Source organism: Plecotus auritus (genome assembly GCF_963455305.1).
Source record: "Plecotus auritus genome assembly, chromosome: 3".
NCBI lineage: Eukaryota > Metazoa > Chordata > Mammalia > Chiroptera > Vespertilionidae > Plecotus > Plecotus auritus.
In genome coordinates this window covers 175,769,218-175,781,276 of record NC_137772.1, presented here as the reverse complement: position 1 = coordinate 175,781,276, position 12,059 = coordinate 175,769,218, and the positions used below count along the sequence as shown (strand labels likewise).

Below are 12,059 nucleotides of genomic sequence, written 5' to 3'. Positions count from 1 at the left end.
TATCAGATATCCCACAGAGCAGAATTTTCACTGATATTACGCCTAGGGCAAGAGAAATGGGGAAAAAAAGAAACAAATACGACTACATCAAAATAAAAAGCTTTTGCATAGCAAAAGAGAACAGCATCAAAATGAAAAGGGAACACATTGTATATTTACCAATGATACATCTGATAAGGGGTTAATTTCCAAAATATATAAAGTTGTCATACAACTCAACAAAAGGAAGAGAACCCAATTAAAAGAGGGGCAGATGACCTAAACAGACGCTTCTCCAAAGAGGACATACAAATGGCAAAGAGACATATGGAAAAATGCTCAGTATCACTAAGCATCAGAGAGATGCAAATTAAAATGACAATGAGGTTCCACCTCACAGCTTCCAGAATGGCTACCATCAATAAATCAATAAACAAGTGCTAGCGAGGTTGTGGAGAAAAAAGAACCCTAGTACACTGATGGTGGGATGCAGACTGGTACAGCTGCTATGGAAAACAGTGTGGAGTTTCCTCAAAAAAATGAAAAAGGAACTACATTTAACACAGTGATCCCACTTCTAGGAATATATCGTAAGAAGCCTGAACACCAATCAGAAAGAATATATGCATTCCTATGTTCATAGCAGCGCAATCTACAATAGCTAAGATCTGGAAACAGCCCAAGTGCCCATCAGTAGATGAATAGATAAAAAAGCTATGGTATATTTACTCCATATAATACTATGTAGCTGTAAAAAAGAAGGATCTCTTACCCTTTGAGACAGCATGTAGGGACCTGGAGAGTATTATGCTAAGGGAAATAAGCCAATCAGAGAAAGACAAGTATCACATGATTTCATTTATATGTGGAATCTAATGAACAAAATAATCTGACAAACAAAATAGAGCCATGGTAGCATGCAACAGACAGGATTCTCAGAGGGAAGGCGCGGGAGCGGGGGAAAGAGATCAACCAAATAACTTATATGCCTAACCCATGGACACAGACAATAGTGGGGTGAAGTCCTACTGGGAAGGATGGGGTCACCAGGTAAATACACATGTTCAACAAGAACACAAAGATCTGTTGGAAAAATGAAAATCTTTATTTTCACATATATTTCACATCAGATGATGTATATAACTATTTTTGTGAGTATAATTTCACATTTTCATACAAATACAGCTGACCCTTGAACAACGGGGTTTGGGGTGCTGATCTCATGCAGTCAAACATCTTCATATAACTTTTGACTCCCCAAAAAACTTAATTACTAATAAATAGCCTACTGTTGACCAGAAGCTTTACTGGCCACATAAATTGTCAGTTAACCCATAATTTGTATGTTTACATATTATATATTGTATTCTTACAATAAGGTAAGCTGGAAAAAAAGGAAAAGCATAGGAAGATACATTTATAGTACTGTATGTATTTATTGAAAACCCTCATATAAGCGGATCCACACTCCAAAACTGTTATTCAAGGGTCAATTGTTTATCAGTCTATGTGAGCATGGAAAAAGATTAGGAAGGATGTGCACCAAAAATAATGGTGGTAGTGGGAGTAAGGGTTGGCCAGTGGAATAAATATAGATAATGGGACATTTACTTTTTATTTTATTTATATATTAATATATGTGGGGGGTATATAATGTGTGTTATAGGGAAGGAGATTGAAAGTAATTGCTAATAAAATTTTAAGCAATTCCCTGCATATAAACAATTTTAATGTCTTCTAAAATTATGTATATATTAAAGTATGTGGGAATATTTGTTGTGTGGTAGTGGGGGAGGGAATAATTAGAAACTCCTGCAAAAAGTATTTTTAATTAAAATTTACACACTGACATATGTATTTTGGCCTAATGGTAGGCAAAGTGTAAAAGCGGAAAATGTTACATAATTATAATCTGAAAAGTGGATATAGAGCTGAGTGAGGCATTAGATTCTGAAGGGGATCTAATATATGGGAACGGCAAAATTCTAAGATGTTTTCTGTTTGGTCACGCATCATGGGCATTTCATTTAAGGTTTCAGGGGAAAGCATTAACATCCTATATAATAAAAGGGTAATATGCAAATAGTCCCCTCGACCGCGAGTTTGACCAGAGTTCAACCAGGGGGCATGGCTGGCGTGCCAACGGCCCAGGGCCCCTCCCCCTGGCCAATCCCACCCCCGATCTGCTCCCCACACCCCGATCATGGGCGGGGCCAGTCGACCAACCTCCCACAGCCCCTCCCCCTGGCCAGCCCAGCCTGATTGCCCCGGGCTAGGCTAGCCAGACCCTACCTGTGCACGAATTTGTGCACCAGGCCTCTAGTTAAGTATAATTCAGTGAGAAATGCTTGTGGGGAGCTTAGAAATGTGATCTTCTGGTGACTTTCTGATGACTTAACTTTATTGGTGATTTTTGCTAGGAAGTGACTGAATAGATTATATTTTTTAAGTATCACTTAACAACATTTTATGTCTAAAGGCAGTTACCACTAGAGAGTGGAGCTAAGAAACAGAGTTTGAAGATTAACTTTTTCATTATGTAATCTTTTATCCTATTTGAGGTTTTCTATGTGGACACTTACCTATTAAAAATATTTTGTTACAATCTCTTTTATGCTTCTTTTGGAAAAAATTACAAGCTGTATTAATGTTTCCTTCTAATTATTTTTCCTTTAAAAGTCAGCCAACAGTGCCCTCTCAGTATTCCAGAACTGCTGTGACAACATTAGCAGTTAGCATGGAGTAGTCCATAGAGCCCAAAATGTGTCTTGACCACTTCTATTGTAGAAATTGAGATTAAGATTAGTGCATCTAAACTATAAAAATTTTAAAAGAAATGCCATTTTATTTCTTGTACATATAGTTCACTCAAAGTGGTCAACAGTTGTCTGGTAGAACTGCTTTCAAGCCTGTTTTAATTTTTTGTTTGTTTTTCACTAATTCTTTGCAATTAGTGTATTGTATAGCCTTATAATAGCTAGGTTCTCTCTTTGGTTAAAGTTGCCATTGCCCCCAATGGAGCCTTACAGCTGGCCAGTCCAGGCACAGATGGAGTACAGGGACTTCAGACACTAACCATGACAAATTCAGGCAGTACTCAACAAGGTACAACAATTCTCCAGTATGCACAGACCTCTGATGGACAGCAAATACTTGTGCCCAGCAACCAGGTGGTTGTACAAAGTAAGTATGTTTAAGTATCTATGGAATGTATCCCAAAGTTCTTTTAAAGACCTTATGAATTAACTCATTCTTTTGACCACACAGCTGCCTCAGGAGATATGCAGACATATCAGATTCGTACTACACCTTCAGCGACTTCGCTGCCACAGACTGTGGTAATGACATCTCCTGTGAGTCTTACATCTCCGACAACTAAGACAGATGACCCCCAGTTGAAAAGAGAAATAAGGTTGATGAAAAACAGGTGGGTAGTGAAATTATACTGCCAGAATGGTAATGTTTTTTTCAATCTCAAAATATAACCAGGTGTTAACTGGAATTGTATATAGGAAATAAGGAGAGAGGTTTATATCAGCTTTATTTTACTGAGTGATTATGTCTGGTTTATTTCCAATGGATCAGTGAGTCCCATTGCTCAATCTCTTTATTTAATATATTGACCTAGAGTTCCTTTATTGTTATTAGATCCTTTGAATAGCACTGTTAAGCAAAGCTTTTTCAAACAATATATTTTGTTCTTGTTGGGCTGACAGTTAAATAAAAATAATAATCTGCTGTTTGCCACAGGCAAGAAGAATTAGTGGGATTCTGCCTAATATCTAGTTTAATTACTGACACAGAAATGCTCCTAAATATGAATTTTGACATGAAAATAGATTAGTAATTTGACCCCAGAAACATTTACTTTTATTTTAAATGTATTTTAAACATTGCTATATGCACTAAAACTATAAAAACAAGCAAAAGATTGAAGCTAGCAATTGCTTCTGGGCAAGAGGCAGGGGTATGGATGTAATCAGGGGATAGCACAGAGGGCCCTTCAACAGGGTGGATAACATTTTCCCACAGTAAGCTGGGTGTTGGGTTTACATTTGTTCGTTTTATTATGCTTCATAACTTACATCTACACCACACCTATGTATACTATTTCATAAAAATGTTTTAAACTGCAGTAATTTAGAAGGCAACTTAGTAAGGTGTTTTATTTCCTATGACTTGCCATCTTGAAAATAATAATGGAAGTAATATTACATTCAGATTAGTGACAAAAGTCATAAAATACTTAGTAAATTTAACAGGAAAGGCATAGAATCCACATTTTTAAAATCTTATTGAGAGGTAAACAGTATCTGAATAAACAGAAAATACTGTGTTATTTGATTAAGCCATAATAAATGTATTCTTTCAGAATTCACGTATAAATGTAATGTGTTTAAATTAGAATCTTTGTAAATCTTTATAGAATTGGACAAAATAAGCTAAAAGTTTACAAGGAAGAAATAAGTATTCAAGAATGGTCAAGAACAGAAAGAGGTTACTTTGTCTTGTTAGGCATTGAAACATACTCTAAAAAGCCATTGTAATCAACCTGGTATCAGTGAAGGGGGCAGACAATAACATTAGCAAATGGCAAAGAGAGGCCAGAAATCGCCTGTGCTAGTTAAATACAGGCATTCCTCTGGTTACGTCAGAGATCCGTTCCTACGGCGCGACGTAACGTGATTTTCGCCATAAATCGTAACCCACCTACATAAGCACCTACGTCACTCACATGGAGCACATACACAGCAGTAATGAAGTGAAACAGTAAACAAATTTAAAAGAAAGATAACAATTTCTGACCTTTACTTGTGGTAAATACAGTAAATAATAAAAAACATACGTTGAAATGACGGAACTTTTTTTTTTTAATAAATACTGTAAATGGGAGATGGCGACATAACCACAGAACGACGTAAGTGGAGTCCAACGTAACCTGAGGACTGCCTGTACACTTGTGAAGGATGGCTTATTTAATAAAAGATACACAATCAACTACATTTGAAAGAAAATTAAATTGGATTCCTATTTTTTAAACATGAACAAAAGTAATTCTAGATGAATTAAAGACTTGTGAAAATTAAGCAATAAAATTTCTAAGATGAAATTTAGAAATACTTAGTACGTGACATTTTATTTTATTTTTAAATATATTTTTATTTATTTCAGAGAGGAATGGAGAGGGAGAGAGAGATAGAAACATCAGTGATGAGAGAGAATCATTGATAGGCTGCCTCCTGCACGCCCCCTACTGGGGATCGAGCCCACAACCCGGGCATGTGCCCCTGACCGGAATCGAACCCAGGAACCTTCAGTCCACAAGCCGACGCTCTATCCACTGAGCCAAACTGGCTAGGGCTCTGTAGTGCATGGCATTTTAATTTAAGCCAAGGAAAAGAGAGACTAAAGAGCATTTATGACAGGAGATATAAAAATGAGACATCAAATGGTAGATTACAAAATAATGTAAAAACATTTGAAGGATTAATATGTATAATGAACAGAAAGTTCCTAGGTTGTTTGTCTTTCTAATAATTTCTCATTGTAAAGTAACCAAAAAGTATGAAGGGACAAAGGTTTTCATAAATACGCAATTTATGTAAGAGCAGATCCAAAAGACCAACAAAAGTTTTGAAAAATGCTCGATCTCATTAGTAGTGAGGAAAATGGAAATTAACAAAAAAAGTCAACCGGTGCCCTAACTGGTTTGGCTCATTGGATAGAGCATCGGCCTGCAGACTGAGGGGTCCCAGGTTCGATTCCGGTCAAGGGCATGTGCCTTGGTTGTGGGCACATCCCTGGTGGGGAGTGTGCAGGATGCAGCTGATCGATGTTTCTCTCTCTCTTTTTTTTTTTAAATATATTTTATTGATTTTTCACAGAGAGGAAGGGAGAGGGATAGAGAGTTAGAAACATCGATGAGAGAGAAACATCAACCAGCTGCCTCCTGCACACCTCCCACTGGGGATGTGCCCGCAACCAAGGTACATGCCCTTGACCGGAATCGAACCTGGGACCCCCCCAGTCCACAGGCCGATGCTCTATCCACTGAGCCAAACCGGTTTTGGCTGATGTTTCTCTCTTATCGATGTTTCTGACTCTCTATCCCTCTCCCTTCCTCTCTGTAAAAAAATTAATAAAATATATTTTTTTAAAAAGTCAGCATGGCAAAAATCTATGTACCAACATAGAAACATCATTAAAACAGTTTGGGCATAAAATGAATTGGCAGAACCCTAGCTGGTTTGGCTCAATGGATACAGCATCGGCTTGTGGACTGAAGGGTCCCAGATTCAGTTCCTGTTGAGGGTACATGCCTGGGTTGTGCTCTCGGTCCCTGGTGTGGGGCATGCAGGAGGCAGTCAGTCAATGATTCTCTCTCATCATTGATGTTTCTATCTCCCTTCCTGTCTCTGAAATCAACAAATAAACATTTTTTTAAAAAATCAAGTGGCAGATAATATCTACAGTACATAGTATACTCAAGTAATACTTTTTACATATATATATGTATATGTATATATGTGTGTGTGTATATATATGTATATATGTGTGTGTGTGTGTGTGTGTATGTATGAGACCAGGTGCACGAAATTCATGCATGGGGGTTGTGTTCCTCAGCCCAGCCTGCACCCTCTCCCATCTGGGACCCCTCAGGAGGGGTCGGGTAGGATCGGGCCTAAATGGGCAGTCGGACATCCCTCTCACAATCCAGGACTGCTGGCTCCCAACTGCTCGCCTGCCTGCCTTCCTGATTGCCCCTAACCGCTTCTGCCTGCCAGCCTGAACTCCCTAACCACTCCCCTGCCAGTCTGATTGATGCCTAACTGCTCCCCTGCCAGCCTGCTTGCCCCTAACTGCCCTCCCCTGCAGGCCTGGTCATCCCTAACTGCCTTCCCCTGCAGGCCTGGTCACCCCTAACTGCCCTCCCCTGCAGGCCTGGTCCCCCCCCCCCAACTGCTCTCCCCTGCAGGCCTGGGTACCCCCAACTGCTCTCCCCTGTAGGCCTGGGTACCCCCAACTGCCCTTCCCTACAGGCCTAGTCGCCCCCAACTTCCCTCCTCTGCCGGCCTGGTCACCCCTAACTGCCCTCCCCTGCAGGCTTGATCGCCCCCAACTGCCCTCCCTTGCAGCCTGGTCCCTCCCAACTGCCCTCCCCTGCTGGCCATCTTGTGGCGGCCATCTCGTGTCCACATGGGGGCATTCATCTTTGACCACATGGGGGGAACCATCTTGTGTGTTGGAGTGATGGTCAATTTGTATATTACTCTTTTATGAGATAGGATTAGTTAGGATAGAGGCCTGGTGCACAGGTGGGGGCCAGCTGGTTTGCCCTGAAGGGTGTCCTGGATCAGGGTGGGGGTTCCCTTGGGGCGTGGGGCAGCCTGGATGAGGGCCCTGTGGTGGTTTGCAGGCTGGCCACACCCCCCGGCCACCCAAGCGGAGGCCCTAGTATCTGGGATTTATCTTCTATAATTGAAACCTTGTAGCCTTAAGCGGAGGCCAAGGCAGGCTAGGGCAGGCGGAAAGCTTGGCTTCCTCCATTGCCGGGGAAACCCAAGCCTCCTGCTCTCTCTGTGGCCGCAGCCATCTTGGTTGGGTTAATTTGCATACTCCTGATTGGCTGGTGGGCGTGGCTTGTGGGTGTAGCAGAGGTATGGTCAATTTGTATATTACTCTTTTATTAGATAGGATATATAAAAAACTTACATGTGACTTGGTAGAAATATTCTAAGAGGACATATAAAAAACTGAGTATCAATCATTGTATTTATTACAGTAAAATGTATTGAAAATTTTTTTATTCAATAAATGAAAATTAATTTGAAGAATAAAATATGAAAATTTAAAGAATCTGTGGGTCAAAATTTAAGCAGAGGACCCCTAAATTTCACTTCTTGGTATTAATCCAAGAGAAATAGGACATGTTTACAAAGAGACTGGCACAAGAACATGCACAGCAGCTAAAACTAGAAGCAGGCTAACACAATGGATCAACAAATTGTAGTGATATTCATACAATGAAATATGCCCTAAAATATAAAGGAACAAACCAGCATACAGCAACATGAATGAGCCTTAAAAATAAACTGAATAAGCCCTCGCCACTGTTGCTCAGTGGTTGGATTGTCCACCCTGGTATCTGGGTTATGGGTTTGATCCCTGGCCTTGGCCCTGGTCGAGGCAACTGATAGATGTCTCTCTTACGCCAATGTTTCTCTCCACCTTCCCTCCCCTCCTCACTCTCTACAAATCAATGACAAAAATATCCTCAGGTGAGGATTAACAACTCAGTGGTTAGAGCTTCGACCCGTGCACCAAAGATGACAGGTTCGATTCCCATAAATACCTGAGTTTCAGGTTCATTGAGGTGCATGCAGGAGGTGACCAGTCCATGTGTCTCTCGCATCTATGTTTCTCTCTCCCTCTCCCTACCCTCCCACTCTCTGAAAAGCAATGGAAAAAAATATCCTCAGGTGAGGATTAACAAAGACAAAAGAAATACACTGAATGAAAGGAGACCACGCACAAGAGTACATATTGTATAACTGTTATATGAAGTTTTAGATTAGGAAAATCTTCATTGATGGTGATAAAATCAGAATAGCAGTTGCTAGAGGAGAGGACTGACCAGAAACAGGCATGAGAGAATTTTCTGGGACAATAAAACTGTTCTGGCCTTGATAGGTGTGCGGGCTACATAGGTATATGTATATGCATTTGCCAAAACTAACTGAATTCTACGCTTAAGATCTACATTCCATTGTATATAGAGAACTTAATTTTTTAAATGAGAAAAAAAAAAAGATGAGCAGGGAAAATTACTACAGGGCATTTACCACTTTAAAGAAGGTGAATTTTTTTCTAACATTGTTTTTTAATGCTTATATTTAGAGAAGCTGCTCGAGAATGTCGCAGAAAGAAGAAAGAATATGTGAAATGCCTGGAAAATCGAGTTGCAGTCCTGGAAAATCAAAATAAAACTCTAATAGAAGAGTTAAAAACTTTGAAGGATCTTTATTCCCATAAAAGTGTTTGATATTTAAGAAAATATTTTGTGGACTTGCCTAAAAATTAAATGGATTTTTTCTTTTTAGTGGAGTTTTATAAATTAAAAGGTCAAAAATGAAGCTTTTATTTAGGCTTTTGCAACTCAAAAGATAAATGTCTTATGCAAGAGAACTGGTGACAGTGGATGAAGTGGAAAATGACCTCAAGGAAGATACTGGCACAACTGGAAACTCTGTAAAAAGCATACTAAAGAAGCAGGAAGTGAATCTTCACCAATCTGAATTTTCTAAATAACAGTAGTTGTCAATAATCCAAAAATGGCAGATAAAATGAAATTTGGTAAATTTTCAGAATTAAATCTTATTTACCCTATAGGTCTGCATTTCATACTGTTTCCTAAAATTTACTTTTTTCATTGTGTGCGTGTGTGTATTTTATTTCTGCCAATAAATTCTAAATTACCAAAAGAAAAACTATACATAACCAAATATAAATAATTATGTGTTCTGATTACATACACTTGTTCTATTGTCAAGTCTTTTAAACGGGTTTTAAGTTTGTTTATTGGACTTGACAGCATTTTGAAGAGTGGATTAAACTATTTTTGAGGCCTTGTCCTAACAGGCATCTAAGGTACATGAATGGGGTGTAGTGTTTTTGTAACATTTATTATCAGAATGGAAAGAAAACTGTTTAAAAGTTTGACACTTTTAAATAGTTGGTTTTTGGGATAATTCTGGGAATGGTGATTTTCTACAAATATATAGCAGATTGTTTTTTGATTCTATATTCTGTAAGCAGTTGAGTATACATCACTTATTCTGTTGTGCTTTAATAGAATGGAATGTTTACAGGCCCTTGAGGTGATACTAGAGTATTTTTTAAAAAAACTTTCTGAAGATGCATACCAAAGTTTTCCAAGAGGATTTTATAATTGATTTAATGTAAGGTTTATCAGATTCTAAAATAGTACAGTTATTAAAGCAATTTTATGCTAGAGACTATTTTGTAATGTAGTGAATGGTACATTTATAAAAGTGACTGTCAATATATTTTTATAGCTAATCTTTATAAATTCTAAAGTTGAGTTTTTAATGATTATTTTAAATGTTTATATAGTTTAGTAAAAAAATATTTTGCCTCTCAAAGTATCATTTTTATATTATGGGAAGTAAAGTTTCAGATTGGCTAATCCCTGGATTCTAAGTTTTATATACAGTTTTTCCAGAGTTCACAAATGCTGTCAGTGTTTAACTTCTGTATTCCAGTTTCTATACACTTTGAAATTGTACTGCAAAACTATTGTGTGCTTCTTATACAATATGTATCATATTGTTGTCTATGAAATTAAAGGACGTTTGATAAAATTAAGTTTGCTGAATGTAAAATACATTGCTTGATATATAAATGACAAGCTCCTGATAGCAATTCTGTTAATTATACTAAGTATAATGCATTTCTAGTTTTAAAATGAGGATCAATTTACAATTCTGGTCTCCATAACCTATTTTAAGATTTGATTGTATGTTTTGATTTATTCGAAATCAATTGCAATAAACTAATGAAGTTTTTTGTTCTACAAGTGTTTAGGACATGGTTAAGAAGCCTGTTACACAGAAATATTAACACAGTTGATAAATTTGTATTTAACCCTAATGAAATATTTTATTAATAAGATCTTTTAAAATTGTACTCCATTTAGTTGGCAGCAGCTTATGAGAAGAAAAAAAGTTTGATCACCAGTGGGATTACTTATATCACTATCTTGTAAAGCCAGAGTCTTAAACTAGTGGCCCATTAGCTTGAAGAATAGGAGGAGGTAAGGGGTCACTGGGTTATATCAATAGTTTTTTTTAACATAATATATTGGGTAGATGTCATGCTTCGCTGCAATTGAGATAATGTAGTCCTTGGTGCCTTAACAGTTGGACATGCATAAATATTTGTAAACTCTCCACTACCTACAGACTTCTAGTGTAAGGCCTTGCTCACTAGATCAAGTTACCTTAGTCTTGCTGTATGTAACAGACATGGGAAAGCCACTGAGGATTCTGTTAAGTGCATACCACGTTACTCTAGATGTTTTTCTAATTTGAATCCAGTGTCAAGCTAATGGAATTTTAAAGGCGATTATAATCCAAATCTGAATTAGAATTCAAAAGTTCAATAGACTAGTGCAGTGGTCGGCAAACTCATTCATCAACAGAGCCAAATATCAACAGTACGATTGAAATTTCTTTTGAGAGCCAAATTTTTTAAACTTAAAATTCTTCTAACGCCACTTCTTCAAAATAGACTCACCCAGGCCGTGGTATTTTGTAGAAGAGCCACACTCAAGGGGCCAAAGAGCCGCATGTGGCTCGCGAGCCGCAGTTTGCCAACCACTGGACTAGTGCAATTACTTTTTTAGCTCAGAACACTATTTTATATAGATGTATTATCAATTTATTTATTATATTGATGGAAATACCTTGCCCATGAATACATCTTGAGCATATAAGATACTTAAATTTTATTGACCAGAGCATGAAGAATAGGCATGTGCTAGAGCTTCAGAAATCTTACTACATTTGTCTTATCAAGAAATTATATCGAAATTGCTAGTTAAACCTGTTATTCCTCCAGTTAAAATACGTGGACATAGAGAGGCTATAAAAATACATATTATGGTTTGGAATTAGTTGTCATAATGGCAATTCACAATCCCAGAGAAGATGCTATAAATAGAGTGAGTGAAATTTGACTTAAGGACTTGATAGATATTTCAAAGAAACATTGGAGGTATCCTGCTACCTGATACCAAATCACACTATAAGGCTATCGCAATCAAAACAGCATGGTACTGGCATAAAAATAGACATACAGAAAAATGGAACATAATCAAGATACCAGAAATAAACCCACACCAATGTGGCCAAATAATATATGACAAAGGAGGCAAGAATATACAATGGGGTAAAGACATCTATTCAATAAATGGTGGTGGGAAAATGGCAGATATATGCACCAATGTGGCCAATTAATATATGACAAAGTAGGCAAGGATATACAGTGGGGTAAAGACA

At 37.8% G+C, this 12,059-nt stretch overlaps 1 protein-coding gene across 7 annotated transcripts in view; it reads left to right on the top strand.

Moving 5' to 3' along the window:
- ATF1 (activating transcription factor 1) overlaps positions 1 to 10,574 on the top strand; it is an 81,981-nt gene extending 71,407 nt beyond the window's left edge. For 3 of the 7 annotated variants that reach the window (XM_080662802.1, XM_080662801.1, XM_080662805.1), the window contains 3 exons: positions 2,980 to 3,162; positions 3,247 to 3,406; positions 8,878 to 10,572. In XM_080662802.1, coding sequence (XP_080518928.1) covers positions 2,980 to 3,162; positions 3,247 to 3,406; positions 8,878 to 9,022 — 488 coding nt within the window. In that variant the 3' untranslated portion in view covers positions 9,023 to 10,572. Of the gene's footprint in view, positions 1 to 2,979; positions 3,163 to 3,246; positions 3,407 to 8,877 lie in introns of all 7 variants that reach the window. The other 4 variants (XM_080662800.1, XM_080662806.1, XM_080662804.1 and 1 more) reach the window with 2 other exon arrangements.
- Positions 10,575 to 12,059: the final 1,485 nt, after the last annotated feature.